The sequence below is a fragment of the Lissotriton helveticus genome, chromosome 9 (assembly GCF_964261635.1).
Source record: "Lissotriton helveticus chromosome 9, aLisHel1.1, whole genome shotgun sequence".
In the NCBI taxonomy this organism is placed as follows: domain Eukaryota; kingdom Metazoa; phylum Chordata; class Amphibia; order Caudata; family Salamandridae; genus Lissotriton; species Lissotriton helveticus.
The window spans coordinates 610356541-610378387 of record NC_136070.1 but is presented as its reverse complement, the minus strand read 5'-3'; the positions used below and the strand labels follow the sequence as shown (position 1 = coordinate 610378387).

Genomic DNA, 21847 nt, shown 5'->3' with positions numbered 1-21847 from the left:
TAAATAGTTATTTCATTTTATAATCTAATTCCTGTTATCCTAAAATGAAATTAATAAAATCCCAATTTTAAAAACACTAAAAACTTTTTTAGCTTCAAGCATAAATTTCGCCAGTGCACATGCAATGTCCAAATAGGTTATTTCCGTTAGCAATTAAGTTGCGGATCTTGAAGCATTCCAACTTAATCAGTTGATACAGTCATCGACTCATATAGGTGGTCACTTGCTAGACCCTTTTCTGACTAATTTGACCACCAATATCTCAGTGCTTCAACCCAAACCTATGGCCTGGACCGATCATTATTTGATCGAGACCCATATATTGATCCCTAATCCTCCTTGTAGAAATAATCTTCCTGACATCCTCAAACGTCCTTGGCGAAACTTAGATCTTGAGCACTTTCATCTGCTCTTGATGAGTGATCCTCCTCAACCCCCCACAGAAGTTTCCCTTGGTTATGACAACTTTTGCGAGTGGGTAAATCAAACACTGGATTCTCTCATACCAGTTAGATGGAGTAAGGCTAGATCTAGTCCCTCCAGTCCTTGGTATGACGAATCCCTTAGACAGCTTAAATCCTCTTGCAAAAAAGCTGAGCGCGCCTGGCGCAAAAATTACGACGCTGGCCTTAAGTCGGCTTACCGGGCCTGCACTAGAGTCTACCATCGGGCTATCTGTGCAGCTAGGGCTGCTTTTTATTCTCAAGAGATTAGGAATAGTTCTAACCCTACTAAGGTCATATTCAAGGTTTGTAATGACCTAACTAGCAAAAAGACTAATACTACCACTCTCGAAGCCTCGGCGGCCCATTGTGAGGATCTGGCCTCATTCTTCGTGGAAAAGGTAGAAGCTATTTATAGGTCTTTCTCTCAAGCCCCTTGCATGGAAAATACTTCTGCCTCCGTTGTTTCTAAACCACTGCTTTCTATTCCTAGCCCCACATTGGAGGAGTTTAAAGCCTTAACGATAAAGGTTAAATCTGGCTCCCCGGACGACCCCATGAGACCTTCCCAATTCCGGGAATTTGCCCAGTGTTGCTATCCCGCAATGCATAGTTTGCTGGATCTGTCATTTACCACCGGTACGGTTCCCAGGGCCTGGAAGCAGGCTACTGTTATCCCTATTCTTAAAAAGCCTGCCCTTGACCCCACTAAATCCGAACACTACCGGCCCATTTCCCTTCTCCCCTGGCTAGCTAAATTGGCAGAGTCTCATGCCAATCAGATTCTATCTTCCCACCTGCAGGAATCTAATATTCTGGATAACTCCCAGAATGGGTTCCGTGCGGGTCACAGCACTGAGGCTGCACTTCTGGCTGTGGTGGAACACATTAGGAAGATGCTGGACCAGGGTCAGACGGCGGCACTGATCCTATTGGATTTAAGTGCCGCCTTTGATACGGTTTCCCATCAGATCCTTTTGCACCGTCTCATGGTGGCTGGAGTTGGAGAGAAGGCACTTGAGTGGTTTCGATCCTTTCTTTCGGATCGAACATTCAGAGTATCTACACCTCCGTTTGTCTCGGCCTCTCGCTCTGTTCATCAGGGTGTTCCGCAGGGATCGGCCCTTAGTCCTACCCTTTTTAATTTATATGTTCAGCCTCTGGCGGAGGTAGCCCATAGTTTTGGTCTCACCATGGTGTCATACGCCGATGATACACAGCTGGCGGTGGCACTTAATGGTGACTCCACTATGGATGCCCCTACCTTTCAGTCCGCCTCAAAGCGGTGGCGGGCTGGATGGCGAACAATAGATTGCAACTCAATGCCTCTAAGACCGAGGTTATCATCTTTGGTAGGGAAGGTGGACTTTGGGGAGATCAATGGTGGCCATCTGAACTGGGCCCTGTTCCCATCCCTGTTGCTGAAGCCAGAAACCTCGGAGTGTGGTTGGATGACAAACTCTCCTTTTCTGCTCACACAAAACGTGTAGCTGGTACTTGTTTTGGTGTTCTGCATTGTCTTCGACCAATCTTTAAGTTTTTCGATGCGAACACCAGACAGATCATAGTCCAAGCTCTGGTCCTTACCAGACTGGACTATGCCAGCTCTCTGTTTCTGGGTTTGAATCAAGCAGAACTGGCTCGCCTTCAGAGGGTACAAAATGCGGCGGCCAGGATGCTTGTCGGCCTTCCGAAGTTTGTCTCCGCCCGCCGTACTATTCGAGATCTACACTGGCTGCCTGTAGGGCAAAGAATTAAGTTTAAAGCATTGTGCTTAACTTTTAAAATTTTAAAATTTGCTTCTCCTCCTATTCTGTCACAGGTTATTCAACACTATGCCCCGTCCAGAACCCTCCGATCCTCAGGCTCAAATCTTGCCATTGTGCCCCGCTTTAAAAGAGCTAGAATGGGCGGTCGCTCTTTTTCAGTATTGGCGGCGGCTCTCTGGAACTCTTTACCTATCACCCTTCGTGATATTCCTGATCTGTTTCTTTTTAGGAAGGCATTAAAAACCTTCCTATTTTCCTCAGTCTAATTCCCTCTGTTTCTTTTTACCTCTGTTGTGTTGTGTTCACCATCTCTGGAAAGCGCCGGGACGCCTCTTGGCTGCGGCATTTGAGCGCTATATAAAATAAAATAACATAACATAACATAACAATTCTGCTGCCTGTGCAGGGTTCTTTATCCCATATTTTTAAAATATTGGTCGTAAAAAGAATTTCTGTTGTCAAGGACTTTGAGACAATCTAATAATATGTGCAAAATATCGCATCTCGTGCCTAGGTTGCAGGTGCAATCTCGTTCGGGATCCATCATAACCGCTTTTATCCCATCATTCATATAGCAAGGATTAATTCCCATTCGTAATCTTAAAACTTAATTTCTAAAGTAGTGGTTGGGAAGTATATCTATATACGGGAACTGTTGATCAGATATCCATGATTTAATCATAAACCCACAGATTTTTTCCCCTCCTGGTACTTGCAATCCTGATCTCGAGACGTTTCTTTCCCTAGTACCTTCAATTCTTGTCTTACAACATCAATGTGTAAGTCCTGAGGGTTCAGTTTAACTCCTAGTTCCCTGCATACTATCTCTAACATTTTCCTGACCCCTGATGCCCATTTCAAATCACTCTATAATGTCCCTTTTGCACCATTCTGCTGTTTTTTTGCTCCTCCTCATTTCCCAGGCGTTGCCAAAATCTTATTAATGCCATACGTGCCATTACTTACCAAAATACCATGCCCGTTTCTATTCTTACCGCCTGTATCATAGATGATCTAGGTAGGGATAGTAAATATTGTGTACATTTTCCCTCTTCAATATCCCACCTTCTTTTGCCTCTCATATACAATATTTTGGCTCCATATTGGAACTGGGGCGGTATCATGGCCATATAAGCTTTCAAGACAGGTCTATCCGACTTTTCTCCATAATTCCTATTACATTTTTTCTTCCCACTGACTGAGGCCTGTACTCGTATTCTTAATGCATTCAGCTGAGTTTCCTACTTTAGGGATCTTTTAAACCATATCCCTAAATATTTATACTCATTCACTTCTTCCACTTTAGTGGAGCCCAGAAACCAACAAAATGTGTTCCTTTTCTTACCAAAGCGCAAGACCTTGGTTTTGTCTAGGTTTACAACAAGTTTTTTCTGACTACAATATTCATTGAACACAATCAGCTTCCTCTGCAGACCTATCTCTGTTCGATCTAAAATTACCATGTTGTCTGCATAGAGTAGACAAGCAATGTGTTTCCCGCATAATTCAGGGCTAGCACCCCGTACCTTCTTTAATATAACTGGTAAGTCTGCTGTGAACAAAGAGAAGAGCAAGGGGGCCAAGACACACCCTTGTCTTAACCTGTTTTTAATTGGCATCATCTTTGACAGTGTCCCATATGTGTCCAGGATAACCTGTGCCCAATTGTTCCTATGGAGCTCTTGTATAATGACCAAAAGGTCCTTAGGGACGTCAATGCTTCTCAACATCTCCCACAACCGGTTGCGGTCAACCAGATCAAAGGCCGCCCGGAAATCGATGAAGCAGCTGAACAGCTTACCGCCATGCTCCCCCGACTTCCGCGCTTTGGACCAAAGGGAAAAACTCAGGTGTATTGTAGAATACCCCTTCTTGAAATCCCCCTGTTCCAGAGGTATTATTTGGTTAATCTCTACCCATTCTTTAAGTTTTTCTAAGATTACTTTAGAAAATACCTTCTCTCCCACATCCAGAAGGTTAATTAACCTATAGTTTTTGGGGATCTTGACATCTCCTTGTTTATGGATGGGTCTAATGATCGCTCCTTTCCAAGTCTGTGCATCTTCCCTGTCTCCAAAATGCCAGAAAACATTTTGTAAAAAATGTTGCCCACCATTGTGATTGGGTATTTATAATTACCGCCTGTAGATTATCAGGGCCAGCTGCTCTAGTCAATGTTAAATTTGCTATAATGTGTTTAACGTTACTTTCTGAGAATGACAACCTGGTATCCTCCCCCCTTCTCTGGCCATATTACGTGTTCCGTAGTTACTTGCCGTTCTCTTATGCTATATATTTCACCCACATATTGTTATCGTACAGCTTATATTTAGAGAGGTCGAGGTTCAAAACATTGGCATAGTCCATCTGAGTCACGTTTCATGGAAGAAAGGGAGGTGGGCATTAGAGGGACGTAGCCAGATGGAAAAACAGTTTAAGAATCTGTGTGGGAGAGTAAGTGAATTTTAAAGCCACAGTAAATGATAACAGTTACACCACTGTGTGGATCATTTAATAGCAATTCCTTTTTTACTCAGTGAGTCAATTGGCAGGAGGGAGTATTTTAAGGAGACAGTCAACCATTTTGTGCCTTAGACAGAAAGGGCCACAGCACAAATATAAATTCATGCCAAATAGGTAACTCGTTTGGACTTTCTCTTGGAGCAAGTTGAATTTGGGGGTATTCCTTTAAAAAATACCAGCTGAGTGCAGACTTTGAAAGGCGATAGAAGTGCTGTTGTAAGGTAGTGTTTTGTTGTTGTGAAATAATCCTCTTTCTAAGTGGCCATAGCCACTTTCTTTCAAGCAGGCACAGAACGTCTGTTTTTGATTCTTTTCTACAAATTTTCTTTGCCTCATTGGAACGAATCAGATGTTTAATGGGATTTTAACACGTGTAAGAGTTCTGGGGTTTGTAAAGTTACAAACTTCATGTAATTTTTTAAATAGGAAGATAAATAATTGATGAGCAGACTTCTCTGCACAAGAAGCAATCAGTTGCCAAAATGAGTTTAACAAAAGGCCTGATGTGAACTATTATGATTTTTGTATAGTAGGCAAAAATAGGTTTATATAATTTACATAAAAATAATATTTTTTAACTGATTAAGGTGTATGTCAGCTTGCAAACCTTCCAGCGAGGAACACATTGAAATAGAAATTGGAAAAAGATATCATCCTTTCTTTGAATAACTTCATGGTGTGGGACATTTTAATATAACTAGAGAGAAGAAGTCATAATAGTGAAAACGTTATAATGAAACCCCCCTCCAAATAAGTTAAGCAGCCCCAAGAGTAGGCCTGTCACTAGTAGTATCAAATACTTTCAACCAATCATCCATTGAGAGTAAACCATGCAGAATAAACATAACAAATATGAATTTCATAGAGAGTAAGAAATGACAGACCTATCAAAACTGTTCAGGTCTTTCCTTGCTGTTAGAATTCCAAACCCAAGTTCATCTCCAGCTTTGCACCTATTTTATCCATGTTGCTGCTCTGAGGGATAATTGTTTATGGTGTTGCTCTAAACAGCCTCACCTTCCTGTGATAATTTTTTCTGTTCTTCAGGAGGGTCACCAGCTCATTCAAGAGAAACCAGAGTTAGCAAGTGTGGTGACCCGGAAGCTGGAGGACATCCGGCAATGCTGGGTGGAACTAGAGACTACCACGCAGGCCAAGGCCAGACAACTCTTCGATGCCAACAAAGCTGATCAGCTGGTTCAGAGCTATGCCGATCTGGATAAGAGGCTTCTCAACCTGGAGGGTGATCTGCATGGCGTGGAGCCTGGCCCTGACATGGTCAGCGTCAACAACCAGCTGAAGAAACTGCAGGTGAGACTGCTTAGTAAATACACCTTTAGGTACCAATGAATGCTTTAGAGAGATCACAATTCAGCAAGATGCAGTGCATACAGATTTTATCTATATAAACCATTGGTACAAACATTAATGAATAAAATGTGACATAATTAGCAGAGGGCGGTATTTATTTTCATTGAAGATTACTGGGGTGGACATATTGCTCCATGGGTTGTATTACGGCCCTAAAATGAAGTATGCTAATTTTGCAGTTTCAACAGAATATATAGATTGAACTATTGATGGATCTCTAGAGGGCAGCTTAACGCAGTCTATAATGAAGCTGTTTGTGTTTAATAGTTCCCTTGCATGACTGGAGCTCTGGACTGGTGTAAGTAGAAACATTTAGTGCATGATGTCATAAAAGCGCAGCAATCAAAGTTTAATCTAAACAAAATCAATCAATCAGTATTTGTGTAGAGCAACTAATTACCCCGGTGGTTTCCAGGCGCTGTGCTGCAGGTATCTGTTGAAGAGCCAGCTCTTGGGTCCTTTCCTTAACCCCTTCGATGCTCATGATGAGCTCAGCTCGTCATGAGGTATACCTCTCGTGTGCTCATCCCGAGCTGAGCTCATCATGACCACACCCATTTCCATTATGGCCCAATACAGCAGAGGATCTTCTCAAGCACCCAAGGTGTTAAGTGGACCAGCAAGTGTGCAGTGCGGAAGTGGAGGGGAGGGTGCTCCAGGCTTTGCGGTCAAGGTGGAAGATGGAGCATCCTCCGGAGTGGCTGCAGTGGATACGTGATGTCTGAGCGAGGGTGAGGTGTGCAGAGCAGCGGTTTCTGGTAGGTTGGTGGAAGATTAGGCAGTGGTTCATGTAGGCTGGTCCTTCGTTGTGGAGGGCTTTGTAGGTGTGGGTCAGGAGATTGAAATGACATCTGTTCTGGACGGGGAGCCAGTGAAGGTCTTTTTGGTGCTGGGTGATATATGTCCTCTCTGGCAGGTTGAGGATCAGTCTGACTGCTGCGTTCTGGATTGTCTTGAGTCTTTGCATGAGTTTGGTGGTGATGCCGGCTTAGAGTGCATTGCCGAAGTCATACCGGCTGGTGATGCGGGCCTGCGCTACAGTTTTCATTGTGCTGATGGGGAGCCATTTGAAGATTTAGCGGCGCATGCAGATCAAGGTTGCGGGAGTGGTCTTTGGTGTGGGGGAAGGTCCAAGTTCCGCTGGCCACCATGAGTCGTTCCAAAGGGTGGTGTGTCTATCGAAGATCAGAACTTCCGCTTTGTCCATGTTGAGTGTCAGGCAGTTGTCTTTTATCCATGTTGCGACGTTCTTCATACAGTTATGGAAGTTGGTCTTCTTTGAGGTGGGGTCCGGTGAGAATGAGAGGACGAGCTGTGTGTTGTCGGTGAGGAGATGATGTTTATGTGCGATCTGACAATGTCTGCAGGTGGTGTCATGTAGATGTTGAAGCAGTGTGTTTCTTTCCAGATGATCGGTGAGTTGGAGGATGATGGCCTTCTCCAGGAATTTGGCAGGGAATGTGGGAAGGGAGATGGGATGGTAGTTTTGGAGCTCGCTGAGTTCTGCAGAAGATTTCTTGAGGAAGGGGTCTAACTTCAGCGTGATTCCATGCGTTTGGAAAGGTGGCTATAGTTATGAAGGCGTTGAGGATGGTGGTGAGCTGATTGCTGATCTCGTTGCTTCTGAGGTTGAAGAGTCGATGAGGGCATGGGTCAGTGGGTGCTCCTGAGTGGATGGAGTTTATTAGGGTGGTTGTTGTCGGTGTGCTAAGTTCATCCCATGCGCTGAGCAGGTAGTTGGTGATTGTAGTCGATGGGTTTCTGAAGAGTTCGGAGGGTTGGGGATCGAAGTTACTGTAGTTAGTTACTATCTTGTTGTGGAAGTTGGTGAGGGTGTCACAGAGTTCATGTGAGAGGGGATCGAGTTTTCTGTGGCCGACGGGCAGGTGTACTCTCAATAGAGAAGGGCTCTTTGGTTAGGTTGGTGCTGGGCTCGATCTGGTGTGTCAGGCCCTCCTGTTTTTGCAGCTTTGAGCTGGCGGTGGAAGTTGTTGAGGGCTGATTTGTAGGTGGCTAGTTTGCCAACTGCTTTCCAGTTGTTTACATCTGTGTTTTGATGCGCTGAGTTCTGGCGTGTACCAGCTAGCTCATTTGGTGAGTCGGTGCATTTTGGCTGGTCTGGTGGGGGCGGCTTGGTCGGTAGAGCTGGTAATGCAGGCATTCCGATTCTCTACTGTCTGGTCCAGGTTGCTGGTGATGTTAGGCTGCGCAGTGCTGAGGCCATCGGTCCATTGCTACTGAGTTACCTTGGCCCAGCTGCTGCAGGGAACGCTGTGTCGGTTGGGGGTGGTGGTGGCGGACCGGTGAGTGTGGATTGTACGATGGAGTTGTCCATCTAGGTGAGTTACAAAGTGTGGCTCTATCGGATTCTGTTGCTGGATGTGTAGATGGGGTCTGGTGTGTGTCCTGCATTATGTGTTGGGTCGGTGACTATCTGCTTGAGGCCGATGCTGTCTGGTCTTTCCAGGGGTTAGTGGAGCTGGTATTGTTGGGGTCATCCAAGTGGAAGTTGAGGTCTCCCAGGAAGATCTATTGCTCGGGTTTGACCGCAAGCAGGGGGATGAATTCAACTATGGCGTTGCTGAGGCCAGTTTGTGGTCCTGGCGGTCTGGATGCGAGGGTACCTTTAATGGTGTTTTTGGCGTTGACACAAAGCTGGAAATTCTTGTGTTCCGTGATCAGCATGTTGTAGTTGTTGGTGATGGTTCAGTTGATAGATGATGGTGATGTACGATGGCGATGTCCTCTCTGTGTCTGTTGGTGCAGTTGTGGTGTTTCATCTTGTAGCCGCGGGGAGTTGCTGTGGCGATGTGTGGGGCCAATGTGGTTGGAGCCTGGTCTTATGTTGTCATCCGGGGTTTGCGTGGCCTTATTCGATGCTGTGGTGGTCGATGTTGGGGTGGTGAAAGGTCCAACTGTGGAGTGAGAAGATGAGAGGTAGCAGATGTTGTTGATTGTGGAGTGCAGGGCACGAATTCTTCGGTGGAGTACCTGTGGGAGTGAGAAGGGCCAGAGTTCCTGTCACTGGACGCAAACTGGGTGAAGACGGACTTGCCTTTGATGCGCTGGTGGTGCACCATCTGCGTGCGTTCACTGCGCGGCCGCTCTGCAGCCTCCATTAACTAGCCATGGGAGGGTGGGATGGGTTGTTGGGGAGGCGAGAGGGCAGGGGGCTTGGGTTGCGGTAAAAGAAATCGCAGGGGTGACCAGGGAGAACCAGATCAGAACAGACCAGAAAAAAATAATTAATCCAGGCAAAAAACTGGGAAAAATGGAGTGGAAATTGGACAAACAATGCAATGAAAAACAATATGGTCAGCACAGCACAGCAGCACCGACAAACACAATACAATTACAGCTTTAAAGGTTCAAAATGTGGTACAGGGTAGCTGGAGAGCCGGGATGGTGCCTCTTTGCTACAGGGACTGCAGTGGTGAGCAAGACCAGGTAGTCGAGGGCTGCTCTTCAACAAAAACACCTGGTTTACATGAGGCACATTACAACAGAATAGAGATTCAACAGCCTTGCACTATGATATTGAACTTGGATTTACCCAGAGTGTGTAAGAAAGAGCTAAAGAATTCCTAACAATGTTTTTTTTTATAGAAATTTTATTAGATGTTAAATAATCTAACACTAGGTAGATGCGAGGTTATGCTGGTGTTAAAACAACTCGTTTATTATTAAATTGCTATTATTATTGCTATTTATTATTAAATTGCTATTATGAGTACACATATGAAACAGAAAACAAGCGCCATGCTGGTGTTAAAACTACTCAGTTGTATTATTACATTGCTATTTGAGAATGTCTAAACGTGAAACATAAGACAAGAGATTGAGGAACTTTGAAAACACCCTTATTTATGTGACTGGCACATTTCTCTGTAATCATTTATTTATCTTTGGAGATTTTAAAACAACATTTTTTCCCTCAAATGTGTGACATCTGGATTAGCTAGTGTACACCTGGATGGAGTACACCACCGTGATTATCAGTGCTTGAAATATAGTTGTTCCATCGTTTGATGAATTCACCCTATGTAATGAAGTGGATTACACTGAAAAGTCTGGCAGCTAGTGACTATTCAAGATGATTTTACTTACTGAACATGCTGCACAAAGTGATTTTAAACTATTGGTAGGAATAGGAAGTCAAAGATTAGTGCATTTTCATACATTGGTCTGAAAGTGAGATGCAGGTGCAGCACATTTGCTTTCCTCAGTTTGTTCTAATTGATATAGGAGAAAACATTTGTTGAGGGACATGTTGAAATACGTACTGCGCAATTTAGCAAAAGGCAAACCTTTTGGAACAATAGCACAAACAGAAGTTACAACTGCAACTTAAATCACAGGAGATGATGAAATTCATTTAAAGACATGAGATATTTATTCATTTATTTATTTGAAAGTTTTATATAGCGTGAACAAGACCCTTGCGGGTATCAGAGCGCTTTACATGTCAGATGTAGAAAACAAGAGTAGACATAGCAAACAAAGTTATAAGTGAATCAGATATGCAATACTCATAAACGTAAAAACGAGCGAAAAAATAAATAATAGTATGGAGTACAAAAACAGAGCTAGCAATAAAATACAGTAATAAGTCAGTAAATTCACGTGAATTTAGCCATGAGGATTGCTTCCACTTCTTTTTTGAAGGAGGCAGTGGAAGGGTTCAATCTTGTTTCAATGGGCAAAGCGTTCCAGATCCTAGGAGCCATACCAGAGAAGGATCAGTTATAGGTTTTTTCTTAGCAAATCGTTGTGGTTTCAGTAGAAAAGTCTAAGCACTCCTGGAGGCTCTCATGCCTGCAGAGAGCACCAGTTTCTGAACCAGGTAGTGCGGGGAATTGTGGTGAAGGGCCTTGTGCGCCATACAAGCGATTTCCAGATGAATTCTAGCTTCAAACGGTAGCCAGTTGAGGGCTCTAAGGTCTGGGGAGATGTGAGAGGTTCTCTTTGAGCCCGTGATGAGTCTTGCAGCTGAGTTGATAGCTGCTCTTAGCGGGGCGGTCAACGACCTTGGGAGGCTGCATAAGGTTACAGCCCCATATTTCACTCTAGGGATTAATAGGGCTTGAACTGCTTGTTTAAAATCGTAGGCTGGCAGAAAGGGTTTCAGTTTTCACAGGGTCTTGGTGTGGAAGTTAGCTCCTTTTGTGGAAGCACTGATATGCTTCTGCATCTTTAGGTTACTGTACAGAATTACACCTAGCGATTTCGCTGATTCAACGGTGAGAAGTTGTCCTTTGAGAGCTGTTAAGTGCTTCAGCCAGTCCTGAATAGTGGGTGCGATTAAGAGGAACTCCTTTTTGAGGGAGTTTACTTTCAAATGGCTTTCGGCCAGCCATGTTTGGGTTTTTTGTACTGTGGTGTTGAGCGATTTGATGTCTTCACGTGAGTGGATCTTGATGTAGATTTGGGTGTCGACTGCATACATATAGAAGTGAATCTTGGCGAGGCTGAGAAGTTTGTGAGTGGTTCCATGAAAAGGTTGAAAAGGATGGGTGAGAGGGAGGAGGCTTGCGGAACTCCTAACGTGACTGGCATGGAGTTGGACAGAGATTGATTGACCTTGAATCTTTGGGATCTATTTTGGAGGAAAGAGGCGAACCAGTTCAATACAGCTCCAGGCAGTCCCATTCTGTGTTTCAGGAGATCTAGCAAGTCGCCGTGTTTGACGGTGTCAAAGGCTGATGACCGGTCGAGTAAGATTAGAAAACAGGCTTCGTTTTGGTCTAGGATTTTTAGAGCGTCGTCAATTACATGTGTCATGGCTGTTTCGGTACTGTGATCTGCTCGGAAGCCTGATTGAAATTGGTTAAGCAGGTTAAATTGTTCAATGTGTCTGTTCAGCAGCATGTTAACATATTTTCCAAGAGTTTGGCTAGTATAGGTATGTTAGAAATTAGACGATAGTTATTTAGATCCGAAGGGTCAGCTGTTGGTTTCTTTAGGATAGGGGATACCTGACCTGTTTTCAGGATGTCTGGAATGGATCCTTGAAGAAGGGAAGTATTTATGATCTTGGTCCAGAGAGGTAGTAACAGAGGAATGAAGTCTTTTAAGTAGTTGGCCGGAAGCGGGTCTGTGAAATGGTTGGAAGGTTTGAGAGCGGTTAGCGTCTTTAGTATGGTATCTTCACTGTAAGTGTTGAAGTAGGTAAATCAAAGTAAAGACTCTCTTGGGGATGCCCGAAGGTTCTCAAATAGCCTATAGTCTCATGCACATCCCAACATCCAGTTATACAGTGGAGACACAATCCATTCGCCAAAAGTAATACAAATTGACCCTATCCAACAATTATAATGCACACAATGATAAACAACAACATTTTGATCCCAAATTATATTTATTAAAAACTGTTTCCTAACTTTCTACAGCTAAGGCAATCCTACAAATTAATCAAAGGTACAGTCATACGTTTAAAAACCAGAATATCACATGTATTTTATCCGAGAAACACAAAAATAAAAGTGTGAACACAATCACTACATCATAGTTTGGTTATTCCACATTGAATCCATATCATCAATACGTTCAAATGACCATCAATACGATCCTATGTTGGGCATGAACACGTTCCTTGGATATAACCGTGTCATATAGAAAAAAGCGTCGACGCGTTTCGGTGGTGCTTGATTGTTAAAAACCACCTTCTTCAAGACACAAGTAATATTTTTTTCTCTCTTATAATGTATAAACAATAAAAACACCTAGTATAACAACAAAACATAAAAACATATATGTCACCGTCTCAGTGTATATATTTAACAAAACCTATTCAAAACAGTTCTTAAATATGTGTACATATTTTCTTAATCCAATAAATCAGAGTGTTGTAAATAATTGTCTGAGGGGGTCCATTAATTAAAAACAAATTAAAACATACATCATGACTCACAATTACAAACCTGATTTGTATCAATTTAAAATCAAAGGAGGGAATACTTATTTTAATCTACTTCAGCTCACATGCATCAACCTACATATACCTCCTTAAATACCACATCATACCTACATACATATACCTCCTTAAGTACCACATCATACCTACCTATTCCACACATGAGGTGTGGTCTATAGCTGTGTAGCTCACTTTATGGATACATGGGACCATTCGGGACTCAAAAAACCTCAGTTGAAATCTATTAGAAGGCAGAGGTAAATTATAATTATTATGGCCACTGCCTGATGTAAATTAATCACCCATAGTATGGGGTACTAAACCTGAGTGGTTTCCCAGATGGCAAACATACCTTATTCAAAGCCTGTGAGATCCAAATTCTACAGGATGCCTCGGTCTTAAGCAACCAAAAATTAAGCAAGATCCTTGTTTTTTTATATTGCTTCAATACCTGTATTAGGAGAATGCGGGTATAATTGATCATAGCGTCCTATTGCCTTTGTTATACTACTCCTTTGATAGTTTCATATTTAATGGTACACTCACCAAGATAACTTCTATAGAAGAATCACCCTTCCATACGAATAATAAACCATGTAGGGGTGCTCATGATGGTCCTTGTTCCTCCAGAGTAAGGGTAAGAAACCTCTGACCCGGTTGTCAAGAAAGGGTGAATAAACCTGAAACTAAATTCATAAAAAAGCCCCATTCAATATTAATGCAAGGAGGTCTAACCGTCCCTAACATTGGGCCACCGAGGTCCAAATAGAAATGTAAGGGAATGCTATGTGGGGTCCTACGCTATCCATATTAGATGCCTCATTTGATTGATAAACCCCATATCTTCATATAGCAGGGAACATGTTACCCGCATTACCGGCAATCCCAATCATTGTGAAAAGAGTCTCATGTCCCCTCAAACACACGCTAACTAGTACATCTATACTGTGAAAATAACATTAGTTGTGGGCGAGCATCCAATTATGTGTGCTCCACCCCAATGAGCCTCTATATATAAACAGAGTCATTAAATAGTACCGTAATGCACTTCTCCACCCAGGGTATTGGCATAGTAGAAAGTGGGGATGTATTGAAAATATCTGGCCTCCCCCACATATTCTCACTGATAACTTTCGCCAGCTTTCCCCGAAGTTACCTTCTTTTCCAATAGACGGAGTTAGTCCCAGGTGTCCCGTGCCGTCGCTTCTATAATTAGCAGTCGTGTGAAATGCGATGCACACAGCGTCGCTTTTTTAAACCCCCTCCCAAATGCAGGACACCTGTAAGCGGGTACATCATCCCCGCTGCGACAAACAAATGCTGAGTATTCTTAAACATGCACTGTCGTGTATGTTGGCTAGTGGGCCCTACCCTACGTTGGCTGTGATTAAACGGGCAATGGCACCGTGGTTTAAAAATAACCCGTCATACTCACTTCAACAAACAAATGCCGGGCATTCTTTTTTGTTTTTGACAACCAATTTTATTGAGTTTGAAAGTTGACAACAAACAGCACCATTCAGAGCTACAATATACATTGGCGGAATAGGGGGAAGAACACACATCGCGGTGACATCAAGATTACATAAAGAAAGCAAGAATAGCGTACCCACGTGCACCTGAAAAGCAGACCGCACCATCTCAGTCGCCGAGTACCCCGTCCCATTTCCCCCACATGCAATGAAACTTCCGTCCGGGGACAACCCCAGGCTATGTATAAAGGCCTCTCCTGCGCAGCACAACAATCCACCCCCCGGTGCCAGCGCCCTAGAGTGGGAGGGGCAGTGTCTAGCCAGTGAGCAGCGATATCCCTCTTGGCAACCACCAACGCAGTGTTGAGGAAGAGCTTCTCAGCCCTGGAGCCGTCCAATCCGTCTGTGACGCCCAGCAGAACACGTGTGGGGTCAAGGGGTACCTCCCAGCCCAGGACCCCTGTCAGGTCTTGTGTTAATGATTACCAATACCCCTGAACCGCAGTACATAGCCACACCATATGATAAAAGTCAGCGTGGGGGTGGGAGCAGCGGGGGCAGTTAGCATCAGGCCGAAGCCCAGCGCGGTGGAGACGCAAGGGTGTAAGATAGGCGGCACGCAGAAAATAGACTTGGACCAGGCGCAGTCTTGCAGATACCACGATAGTCCTAGGGGCCATCTGGGCGTCCCTCCAATCCTCATTCTCCAGGGTCCCAAGCCAGCCCTCCCACTTCTCCCGGAGCAGGGAAAGGGAGTTAGGGGTATTGTTAGTAAGTGAGCGGTAGATCCGAGAGACTCCACCCTTCCCCAAATCCCCGGTCAGGACTTGCGCCTCGGGTGGGCTATATTCAGGCAGGGACGTGCCGTCTGGAATGTGGGAGTGAAGGGCGTGGCGTAATTGTAAGTAGTGAAAGAATTGAGAGGGATGGAGGGAGTGTCTAGCCTGTCAATCTCGAAAGGATCGGATATGGGTACCGCTCCAGACGTCACCAAATAAGGTTACGCCCGATGAGATCCCATTGCCGGAACCCTGACAGGGAGGCAACTTCATGAAGCCTGGTGCCACACCACAAGGGAGTGTAGTGAGTCAACCTGCCTGCCCATTTGGTATGACGTAATGATGCCTGCCAAGCCAGGAATACTCCGCGCGTGACCTCGGGGAGAGCTCGATGAACCGCAGTCCCATAAAGCATCCCCTGGATAGAGGAGAAGCCCAAGATGTGAAACTCCAAGCGATATGCCAGACCAGCCGACATTAAACCAGTCGTGGATCGTGAGTAGACGAGTCGCTAAGTAGTAGAGGTAGAGGTTAATCATTCCGAGACCTCTGTCAAAAGGTGGGCTTCGGCATTGGGCCAGGGCCAGCCTGGACCTCCGACCCCCCCAAATGAATTTCATGTCCATGCCTTCCATATCCCGGAACCAAGATCTAGCAAAGGAGAGGTGCGTATTCTGGAGCATGTACAAAAAATGGGGTAGGATCATCATTTTGTATAGGGCGATCCTGCCCAGAGGGTTCAGGGGCAGCTTGCGCCATTTAAGGAGGTCGGCGCGGATCCGCTTAACCAGCGGGGTGACATTGAGCTCCCATGCGAGGTCAGGGAGAAGGGAAATCCAAATCCCCAGGTACACTGAAAGACAGCCTCCGAAGCAGAATCCACGACTGCCAGTCAAAGCACTCGCGTGAGAGATGTAAAGGGACAAGGACGGACTTAGACTGGTTGAGCCGCAGTCCAGACACTTGTTCAAAGAGGGCCAGTGCCCGAAGGCAGCGAGGACCCGATCGGGCGGGGTCAGCCAAGAACAGCAGCACGTTGTCTGCATATAAGGCGATTTTATCCTCTTCCGCTAGGCCGGGCCCCTTCTAGCCAGTGAGGGAGTGGTCGTTGATGATAAGGCAAGCGAACGGCTCCATTGCCAGAGCAAGGAGGATCGGGTAAAGAGGGTAGCCCTGCAGCGTACCTCGTCCAATGGGGAAGGGGTGGGATAGCGCGCCATTAACGAGGACCTGCGCCCGGGGACGGTGATAGAGTAATCGCACCAGAGTGTGAAAGGGAGCGCCAAAGCCCAACTGGTCCAACACTGCGTCCAAGTAGTTCCAGTCGACAGAATCGAAAGCCTTCTCAAAATCGATAAGGAGAAGGGACAAGTATGGAGTCAGCAGGTGTCGATTCGCAAGGACAAGGTGAAGGCGTCGGAGACAGTGTCTAGTCCCTCGGAAAGGCATAAAGCCGCACTGGTCAGGGTGGACAAGTTGGGCTAAATGCGGGCGTATACGATTGGCCAGTACGGAGGCAAGGATCTTGAGCTCCGTATTAATGAGGGTAATGGGACGGTAGTCCGAGCAACTCTGCGAGGGAGGCTGGGACTTGGAGATCACCATAATGGTAGCGAGATCCGTCTCCAGTCGAAATGAGCCACACTCCGCCGCTTCCTTGTACTTTGCTACTAGGGGTGAAAGCAGGATGTCACAATAGGATGAATAAAACTCCAGAGGGAGTCCGTCCGGCCCCGGTGTCCTACCAGCCGCAAAGCGCGAAATAGCGTCAGACACCTCCTAAGGGGTGAGTGGGCGATCCAACGCAGCTGCGTCAGATTCGCTAAGGCGCGGGAGAGGGAGCTCCTCCCATTGAAGGAGTTCGGAGAGAGAAAGGCCAGGCGACCGCACGGAGTAGAGAGTAGCGTAGTAGGAGGCAAAGCATTGGGCCACTGCCCTGCCACCGGGGCGCGGTGGAGCGTGCCATCTGCGTCCACAATTTTAGGTATGATACGGTTGGCCATAGGGTAAGTGGCGAGGCGATGGAGGAGCTTCCCATTTTTGTCTCCCCAGCCATATACTCTGGCTACAGACGAACGCCGAAGAAGCTTCGCGGCTTCCAGGGAGGTCTGTCTAATCTCATCTCGTAGGAATGCCAGTCTCCGCTCCTGGACTTCAGTTCTATCCTCGGAGTCTAGCGCCTCGATAAGGGTGGCTTGTGCTTCCAAACGCGTAAGCTGGGAATCACGCGACTCGCGAGTGATTTTCAGCCGGCCTCCCACAGGGTGCGAGAGGAGGACACAGAACCTTGGTTAGCGGTAAAATAGGCACTGATTTCAGCGCCAATGCTGTCCTTGAATTCCTCGTCTTGTAGGAACCAGGAGTTGAGTTGCCAAAACAGTCGGGAGGATGGGGGAAGGGCCCCTACGTGAAGTAGCACTGGGGAATAGTCCGACAGGCCCCTCGGGAGGATAGAGATGGCCTGGAGCGCTTGGCAGTCCTGAACCGGCAGGAAAGCATAGTCTAGGCATGCATGGGTGTGGTGAGAGGCAGAAGTGTGGGTGTAGTGCCTAGCAGTCTGGTGCCACAATCTCTTGGCATCCCCAAGACCCAAACTAGCCACCCACGAAGAGAGGATGTTGGATTGGACAGTCCTAGAGTTAGAGGGAGCAGACGCAATGTCAAGGCATGGGTCCATAATGGCGTTAAAGTCACCCCCCACCAGTCAGTCCAAGGGGCAAAGCCGCGATCAGTGGGGTGAGTCCGCGGAGTGTAGGGGTCAGCAGAGCAGGAGAGGAGTAGACAGATAGAAGATTAATTAGGCGATCCCCAATGGTCCCTTCCAAAAGAATGAAGCAGCCATGAGGATCATGCGTCACCTTACGCGCCACTAGGGGAAGAGCACGACGCACCAGAATAGCCACCCCTCTGTACCCCCTACCAAACCCAGAATGCCAGTCAGCGCTGTAACCATAGCGGGTGAGGAAGGGATAATAGTAGCCAAGCAATTGGGTTTCCTGAAGCATAAGTATGTCCACCGCCTGACACAGGGCGCATCTCAGAACGGCTGCACGCTTGATCTTATCCAGCAGGCCGTTAACATTCCGAACATGAGGTGGAGCGATGAGAGCGCGTTAGAATCGCCAGGGAGGAGGAGGCCATGGGGGGAGCCAGGCCGTAGGGAAGCCTAGTTGGGGTACTGGAGTCGTGGTAACGCCCAGGTCCCGTGGACAGGGAAGCATAGTATTGTGCGAAAAGTGTTCACCCAGGTGTAATGGAGCAAAGGTGGTGCAGAAAACAATAGCCCTAAAAAGCAAAACAAACCGGAGCAGGAGCTCCAACCACTCCCAACCCCCCACCCCACACTTCAGGAACGGAAGCATCTGTTGCCTGAACAGTAACAGAGAACTAAAACCAAGCCAAAAGCGCTTGGAAACGGGGAAAGTCGCGGAGGACCCCTCCTAATTGTAGGATGTGGATGTCCTATGCCATCGGTGAACAGTTAGTGTCCAAATGGGATACTGGTCGCAGTCTCGGTCACTGGTCTTGAACGACCCCAACCGGGTGCCCCAAACATCGTATGAAAGTCTAGCATCACTGTGAGGCGATCAAGCCGGCCCTGTGAGAAATGTCGAGTTGCGGGAAAGATCGGTGTCCGGAAGTTCTATCAAGGACGGTCGAGGCGAAACCAAACATGAGTCTGTGCGGCCCAGGGAGCCAGAGTGCCGCCTGGCCGGAGAGGCCTCCCTGGAAGGCCCAGGTGTGTGGCCCCGCGAGGGGCCCGTCGGGGAGGCAGAGCGCGCAAGTCGCTGGCCCTTCGCCTCCCGGAGCGCCTGCGGCACGGGCGAAGAGTCGGCGCATCCCGCCGAGCCCCACCAGTGGCTGTGGGTGGAACATGATCTTGAGCAGGCATCCGCAGTGGGCGTTCCTCTGTTGCCCATGCCCACACCTCCTCTGGAGTTCCAAAGAAGATGGATTTGTCTTGAAAGAGCACAGGCAGACGCGCCGGGAAGAGGAACCTGTATTGGATGTTACGCGAGCGCAGCTTCTGCTTAACCTACCCAAAGGAGCGACGATGAGATTGGACGTCCCGGGTGTAATCAGGGAAGACCATGATGTTCAGGTTCTCGTGCCTCAGTGGCTGCTTCTTCCGGGATTCGGCCAGAATAGCGTCCCTGTCCCGGTAGTTGAGTAAGCAGCCCCGTTCCGGGCACGTCAGGGGAGGTCCAGGGATGAAGCGCCGGGTTCTCAGTCCCAGAGAGAGAGTGCTGGGGAGTCCGCCAATTTATTCCAGTAAGGCCTCGGAGGGAGAGAGGTGAAAACGATGTACTGGGGGCTCCAGTCTGCCGTAGATCACGGGTTCTCAGGCCCAGGGACAGAGTGCCGGGGGGGCCGCCATTTTAGCCCAGCAAGGCCCTGGAGGGAGGGAGGTCGAATCAGTGTACCGGGGACTCCAGTCCGCCGCAAATCAGGACCGGAGCACAGCTAAAGCAACAGGGAACCCCCGCTAACGGCAGGGGGTGTCCGATGGCAGTTGGCAGCGGGAGGAGGAAAGGTGCATGACGGAGGGGTCAGGAGCACTCTTAAAGTGCGACCGCCATCTTGACGCCTCAGGCCCCGCCCCGCTGGGCATTCTTAACACGCACTGTTGTGTGTATGAGCTCGGGGGCACCATAAGTTAAAATCCACCGTTATGTACAAAACCTTTATCAATGCCACATCAAAACATATTTCTAACCGCTGCCAAGACACATAAAACACTAAATATGCCAACTGAATAATCTATTCAAAAATTATTTTATATATATTCTGGCTTCTTGGTGCACTTCGATATGGTAAGACAGCGGATCTATTAGGGACGACAACTTCTACATGAATAGGTCTCAACGGGATGTTATACTCCAGTGGCAGCCAATAACATGAGGTGTGCACTCTATACCCACGCTATAGAACAAATCACATCACTGGATAGCATACTCCATTCTTCAGTATTAACTGCTTGGAGTAGTTCAGCCATAAAGGAATGACCTGAATGTGGCAGGGGTACGGCCGGTACATATCCCACACCCAACTCTGGCACTCACTTTGGGCACACAAGGTCCAGAGTTTTAAAAAACAGGGTCCTGAGTCTAGGTTTCTATGAGTCTTATCCAATCTTCCTTGGTGTTCGAGCCTCCTCTGATGGTGCCTAAAATAGAAATGTACCACTGTTCATGGTTTTTTCTCTTTATTATCAGGTCTCCTCCTCTCATACTCCCCTCAATGCTTTCTATAATAAACCATTTAAAATCAGTGCAGGTGTGACCCTTTTCATTAAAGTGGTCCACTAGAGGAGCATTTGTTTTTTTGTTTTTAATGGCTGATCTATGTTTCAAAAAGCGAACCCGGACTTCTCTTGATGTTTCGTCAACATAACCTGAATTGCACGGGCATATAATTAAATACACCACGTTTTTGGTCCTGCAATTATTCAGTGTCATAGAGGTTAGAGTATATCCGTTATAGATATATTCTTTCCCTGTAATACATTGATCACACATAAGACTACTACATTTGTAGTTACCTACAGCCAGAGTCCCCATAACTGTACGTTGATTCAGTTTCGGCCCTTCTCTGTAAGTATGTACCAAATCTCTCCTCAGATTATTGTTTCTTTTAAAGGCAAACAATTGTTTTTCAAGAGTCGTTGGTTGGTTATCATTAAGGACACTCCAGGTAGAATTAGTAAAAATTTGTATTTGATTGCTTATGCTGGAATATTGACTGACAAAGACTAAGTTCTGTACCTCACCTTTATCATTTCTCTTCTCTGTTTTTTGAGTGAGCATACTGTCTCGATTATAAAACCTGACTCGTTTAAACAAATGTGAAATTAACTTCTTGGGATATCTCCTATCTTTCAATTTTGACTTCAGATTCTCCGAATTTCTATAAAAATCTTCCAAGGATGAACAGTCCCTACGCAAGCGTAGGAACTGTCCAAATGGGATATTGTCCTTTTGGGTCCTTGGATGGAAACTAGAGTACTGTAGCAAAGTATTTTTGTCAGTAGGTTTACAAAAACGTTCTACTTCTAGTCTACCATTCACGTTCTTAATACTTAGGTCCAAAAAGTTTATCCTATTGTTGTTGTGTTCTGAAGTGAACTTGAGGTTCACATTGCCAAGGTTCAACCAATCTAAAAATTCATTCAGAAGTACCTTTGTACCTTCCCATATAAAGAAAATGTCATCTATGAATCTGCTCCATGTGATCACATTTTCAAAGAAAGGAGCAGACTCATTGAAGACATGTAAGTCTTCAAATTGCCCAACATAGAGGCAAGCAAGACTAGGGGCACAAGTGACCCCCATGCTGGTCCCCTTACACTGAAGATAAAGTTCATCTTTAAAAAGAAACAGGTTACGTTTCAACACGAGATTAGTACACAATATGAAAAACTCAGCGGTAGCCCCTCTGCATTCAGCAGGACCAAGGATGCTTCTGATGGCATTAATATTTGCATCCTGGGGTATGTTCGTGTATAGAGCTTCAATATTAAGTGTAACCAAAATTTGAGTTTCGGGATTAAAACTACGGCCTTCTATAGTATTTATCA

General features: G+C 46.2%; 1 protein-coding gene across 1 annotated transcript in view; it reads left to right on the top strand.

Annotated features, from left to right (window-relative positions):
* The window catches only part of SPTBN4 (spectrin beta, non-erythrocytic 4), a 1415585-nt gene that overhangs the window by 521946 nt on the left and 871792 nt on the right, over positions 1-21847 (top strand). The window contains 1 exon segment of the mRNA XM_078660647.1: positions 5783-6046. Within this exon segment, the coding sequence (XP_078516773.1) occupies positions 5783-6046 (264 nt within the window).